The sequence below is a fragment of the Tarenaya hassleriana genome, unplaced genomic scaffold, assembly GCF_000463585.1.
Source record: "Tarenaya hassleriana unplaced genomic scaffold, ASM46358v1 Cleome17, whole genome shotgun sequence".
Lineage (NCBI taxonomy): Eukaryota > Viridiplantae > Streptophyta > Magnoliopsida > Brassicales > Cleomaceae > Tarenaya > Tarenaya hassleriana.
In genome coordinates this window covers 2105461-2111781 of record NW_010965122.1, presented here as the reverse complement: position 1 = coordinate 2111781, position 6321 = coordinate 2105461, and the positions used below count along the sequence as shown (strand labels likewise).

Genomic DNA, 6321 nt, shown 5'->3' with positions numbered 1-6321 from the left:
AGACATCGGATATAGTGGTAAGAAGAATGAGTTATAGGCCTATTTGGAGGGTGTTCTATAGAAGGAGGAGAATACAGATTTTGATGTTCTTTACTGGTGGAAAAATATTGGTTCCAAATATCTCATTCTTTCTAATATGGCGAGAGATGTTTTGGCTATACCAGTATCAACCATTGCCTCTGAGTCCGCTTTTAGTACAGGTGGTCGTGTTACCGTAGCTCTTTAAATACTCGACTTGTTGAAGCACTCATTTGTATACAAGATTGGTTTCGAAAAGATTATACGACACCGATTACAGTATAAATAATGTTGGATGACCTTTCTACCTTTGAAGAAGATATTTTTTTTTTATTACTTGACTGTTTGTATACGTTGGATTTTGCATACTCTAAACTAAATGTTTAGTTTTGTAGATTTTTCATCAAAGTCTTCATTTGAGAAAGAAGCGGATTATTTAACCGAATGATGAGATGTTTGAATGTGTTTCAATATTTTGCTGTTATTGTTTTTTTATTCTAATTAACGTGTTCTTGATTCTAATTTAGATATGTATGTTTTTTTATTTGTGTATGTATGTTCCTCATATGTGTTCAAGAATTATGATGCATTTTAGATGTTATTAAGTTTACGAATTTTATATTTTAGATGTTGTTGAACTTATGAATCATGATGTATTTTGGATTTTATTCAACTTATAATTATGATGCATTTTCGATATATTTTGGATGTTGAATTTTATGTTGCCGATGTATTAGTATTGTAAATTTGCACATTTTTTTTTTTAATTTTACACGAGTACAAGTTCGGGTATCGCGAGTAGGGTGGACAAAATATCCGGAAAAAATGAACTGATATGTTATCTGATTCGTATCCGAACCTAAAATTCGGATATATGAACTTCACAGATCGGATACGGATATTGATTTCAAAATATAGATCGGATACGGATCGGATACGGATATCAAAATAGAATTATCCGTCGACGTATCCGATCCCATCCATACTTTTTTATATATATTAATAATATATGATTAATTTAGTAATTAATTAATATATTGGGGCAACTTTGTAAAATATTAAAAATATGTTAGGATTTTTGTGTTTTCCTACTCTTTCTCTCTATTCTCTTTTGTCCATCGGCCTCTCTCCCTCTCTCTCCAAAATCCACCATTTTTGTTGACTCCAAACCTATTGTCATCGACCTCTTCTGAAATATTCCATTCAACCCGTCTCTTTCTTTATTTTTCTCTTCTAATTTGTTGTATAACTATGAGATAGTGAACCATTCTTTTTAAGTTTTTTTTAAAAAAAAAATACAAATGATTTTCTAAAATTTTGAACCATTCCTTTTTTTTCACTTGAATCCGAATATGATTCAAAGTTCTGAATACAACACGAAGAGACAACGAGAAGAGTATGGTGGTGAGATATAAACGAGTTTCTTCATGAATTAAGATTCTTAATCAAAAAGCTTCGATTAGGACAGGACCAGAACTTATAGTTCCGAAAAGAAGAGGAGAAGAAAAACGAAAAGGAATCCTCGACAATCTCTGAATAGCGAAGGGACGGTTTTATGTGTTTGAAGGATTATGTATTTTAATTTGTGTTTGAGTTTTTTTTTAAAATATTATTTATTATTTTTGTTATTTTTTTGTCGAATATATGTATTTGCAAATATCTATATTTTTTACGGATATCCGTAATTACGGATATTCGAAAACTTCAGATTGGATACAAATAGTAAAATGTGATATTTATACGGATGAGATACGGATACGGATATAAAAAAAGTCTGAATATCCGATCCGTGTCCACACCTAATCGCGAATATCGTGTCTTGGGTATCGAATGGCGGGTATCCGGGTTTCATGAGATAAAGAGCGAAATGTTTTAGTCAAAAATCCGACGAAACCGAGACCGAAATAAGGGTACCCTAAAAGTCTAGTGTCACCTCTGTGCCCACCCCTAATAAGGGCAACACACGGAGAGAGAATCCGGGTTTGAAAATTCTGACCATCAAAGAATTATACAAAATGAGTGATAAGACTTTTTTCTGAATCACCTAACCATCAAATTCCAAAGTTAAAGACGTGACTTCACCTATTTTTCCAACAAAAAAAACTAGTCAGACATTGTAAATAAATAAAAACCAAAAACAGCAAGGAATCAATCTCCTTAATTTTTATTTTCTTTAACACCTTCAAGAACCCATCTCTCTCGTGTACGGACACCATGGAAGAACATGAAGCGGATGTCTTCTCTCTCTTACCATCAGATCTTCTGTTTCACATAATCTGTCTTCTTCCTCTCGAATCCGCCAGACAGACTCCATTCGTCTCGGAAAGATGCAGGTTTGTATGGAATTCTGGTTCACTTCTTCAACACGGATCCAGACAAGATTTAGCTTCTGCCCTTTTTCGTTTTATCGAAAACTTTTACGAGCTTGATCCGACGAAGAACATTGGAAAACTAGAGTTTCACTTCGATGAGAGAAGCATCGTGTCAGCCATTATCGGACGGTGTGAAGCTCTGCGTCTAAGGTTCTCTTCTGAGCAAGAAACCTATGAAGAGTTCCAATGGCGTTTGGAGATAAACCCTAATGCATCAGACCGGATTCCGAGACGTGTCCCGGTACCAGGAAGTTTCTTTGTGAAGACCCTTTGCCTGGTTTCGGTTAATCATTTAACCCACGAGGTTGTTGCATCCATGGTTTTGGATTTTCCCTTCCTCGAAAACGTTAAAGTTTCAAGTTGCAGCGGATTGGCTTCTCTCACCATTGATTCAGCATTTAAGCTTCTTCACTTGTCGATCTTGGACTGTCCACATCTGAGATTTCTCGGTATCAGATCTTTCAAGCTGAAAACGCTCCGGTATCGGGGATCTCTCCCGTCCATCAAGATCCGAGAGCATTTCAACTTGTCCGAGGCTGCTTTCGACATAAGACGAGGCCCAAAGTACAACACTTTCAACATCTCGGAGTTCGGTCCTGTCTTGCTGATCATCAAGAACTCTGAAACTCTCGCACTCTGCAGGTGGATGTTCGAGGTATCGATTTCAACTATATATTACTGCATGCAAGCGTTAAAATTTGCTAGGGTTTTTTTATACGTTTTCCATTTCTGTTATCAAATTGTATTGCAGGAATTAATCATTCCCTCTATATCCTCATCGGAAACAGCTTTCCAATTCTATAAGCTGCAAGAGTTGAGGTGGATCGATAACTCACTCGAACAAGAAAATATCCATTCTTTGATCTCCTTTCTCATACTATGCCCTTCGATCAAGCGTCTCTTCATCACTGTAAGTCTAAATCTCTGCCGGAAAGTTTCGTACATTCACAACTTACTTCTATCCGATGATCCGTTAGTTCGGTTTTACAGATTCACATTCAACGTTAAGTTAGCGAAAAGAAGGTTTCTTAGTTCTTCAAACACAATAGCTAGATCGCATACAAAAACTCGGTACGGTTTTATTTTGTGTATTAGGTTTTAAACCAACCCTTATACATACGTGATACGTCTACGGTGTTGTATAATCTTAAAAGGGTATGAACCAAATTCATACTAGGAATGATTGTAGTTCTAGCTCTTTGAATGATTAAGGACATAAGTTTAAAACATCATTTCTAGTTTAACCCTAATCAATACCTTTGAAATATATAAATATTATATATATGCGCAGATCGATCCGAATACTTACACATCAGAAAGAGCAATTTCTTTGCCCAACAATGTAACCAAGCACACGAGGATAGACAACATGTTTATAGTCAAATTTGAAGGACCGACAAGTGAAAAGGACAAGACACGTGCGGTCGAGGCTTTGCAGGAGATGATGGATATATATGTGCATATATAGTCTGATCCAAATGCATGAAGGCAAGTGGGTTTATATATACACATATATACATATATACATCGTCATATATATACGTTTGTCATTAAGATATGCATGCTCAAAGATTATATGACCCTTCACGTGAGTTTTCTTGATACACACGAAACCACGTCAGCAATAAGACCGATTCAAATTTGACCTACTTTGTGTTTGCAAAGTTAGATTGGATACGTACTTCTAGTTTTTTTTTTTGTTTTTTTTATGGGTTACTTAGATTAGGTGTTTTGCTTTTACTTTCCATTATATGAAATTCAGAATTTGTATATATATACAATTTGGTGTTTGAGCTAAAAGGAGAAAAAGGTTTGTTTTGAGAATGTATTTCTGCCTTGTATGCATGGAAATGAAATTGAAACAAATATAAAAAGAAAATTAAATTTTATTCGTAGAAATCAATTGGGTGTAGGAAATAATCCTTCCAGCAAAATTTTGTCAATAAGAAATTTGGTGGCGTGATTTGGCCAACTATACTAAATGGAAACATATATATATATATTAAAGACGTGACTTCACCTATTTTTCCAACAAAAAAAACTAGTCAGACATTGTAAATAAATAAAAACCAAAAACAGCAAGGAATCAATCTCCTTAATTTTTATTTTCTTTAACACCTTCAAGAACCCATCTCTCTCGTGTACGGACACCATGGAAGAACATGAAGCGGATGTCTTCTCTCTCTTACCATCAGATCTTCTGTTTCACATAATCTGTCTTCTTCCTCTCGAATCCGCCAGACAGACTCCATATTTACCAATTTAATCAAATGGTTAAAGTATATTGTTTAGGTGATAAGTCATTTTTAATCCATGCCTTGAGGTTTACATCTCAACCAATGCATGTTGGAGACTTCTGCGTTTTATGCTTCAAGACAAATTTTACAGTGACTAAATCATTTCAAGAGAGCCTTTTTATTGCAGAATTAATGTCGACTTAATTGTCTTACCCAAAAATATAAATTAAATTAAAATATCTATCGTAAACACGACTCGGGATGTCCTTATTGTTGCTCGGAATCTTGTAGTAAATTCGTGTATCTCGTAATAACATTTTTTTATAACTTGGAAGTTTAATGGTGCCTTTAGGACGACTACGTCATTGGAAAAGTTTATATGAATAATTCTCTCTAAATGAACATTCGAATCCAGGTTTACTCTCTTCTTTACCGGTTAAACCACCCAATTTTGGTACATACTATAATGAATAAAACAATCTTAATTGTTATCATTACAATTTTAAGGAACTGTGGACCCTTTAAATAACATGAACCTTATTTAGGGTTTTGAACATTTTCATTGCCAAAAAAACCTCCATGGTATGAAGTCTTCATTGTTCGAAAAATGCCTTTATGGTAAGGAATGAACCCTCGACTCAAGAACACCTCCACGATATGAAATAAACATTTTCATTGCCAAACTCGTAAAATCATATTGATATAAGAGGACATAAAAGAGTCCTCTCGTAGATCTTAGATCCGAAAACACGAAGAAAAATCTATATTTTTTTTTTTGTTTCATGGTATAAATGATGGAAAGAAAGAGTATATATACACATTTGATTATAATTATTCATAGAAATATCTATAAAATATTGTAAAATCTAGCTTTTCTAACATAATTAATATCTAAATCTTTTATTTTAATTATCTAGAATTAGATCATAAATTAATTTTGGGTCAATGATCCAAAATTAAACAATCCCAAAAATTAATTTGATCCAAAATAACATCAAAATCCAAAATTAAGTATAATTCAACAATAACAAGCTAAAGATATGACTTTAATATTTGCACCATGCAAATAACTCTATGATCATACCATCCTCCACATAACTCATAATATACCCAAACACCACCGTTATAATTATTCGATTAAAAACAACTATTTCTCATATTGGATAATATTAAGCTACAACTTATTTGAATAATCAAACTTCTTATTAATTCGTATTCGATCGAAGATAAAAATAATTAAACCCCAAAAGATAGCAACAAATATAATAAACAAAGATAAAATCGTATAATAGATTCTTATCAATCTATAAACAAACCAATTTGAATCTTAACACTCCCCTTCAAGATGTAGATGTATTCTCATCTTGGATTCCATGTATCAAAATTTATCTCTATGACTCGGGAAAAAAACCTCCATGACATAAAATGAAGCCTCCACGGCTCAAAAAACGCCTCTATGGCAAGAAACGAACCTTCCGGAATCGAAAAATATCTCCACGATATGAAATGAGCCATAATGCCTCTACGACAAGAAATGAACGCCTCCACGGCTCAAAAAACGTCTGCACAATATGAAATAAGTCTCCACAGCTCGAAAAATGCATCCATGGTATGAAATGAGCGTCTCCGACTCGAAGAATGTCTCCATGACATTTGTATCTACTGTTCGAAGTGACTATTGAAAAGTAAAACTA

At 33.9% G+C, this 6321-nt stretch overlaps 1 protein-coding gene across 1 annotated transcript; it reads left to right on the top strand.

The window, feature by feature from the left end:
* Window positions 1-2232: 2232 nt before the first annotated feature.
* LOC104810016 (F-box protein At2g39490-like) lies at window positions 2233-4026 on the top strand. The gene is made up of 3 exons (XM_010536175.1): window positions 2233-3045; window positions 3142-3300; window positions 3682-4026. The coding sequence occupies exons 1-3, from the start codon at window positions 2233-2235 to the stop codon at window positions 3856-3858; spliced, it is 1149 nt and encodes a 382-aa protein (XP_010534477.1). The 3' UTR covers window positions 3859-4026.
* Window positions 4027-6321: the final 2295 nt, after the last annotated feature.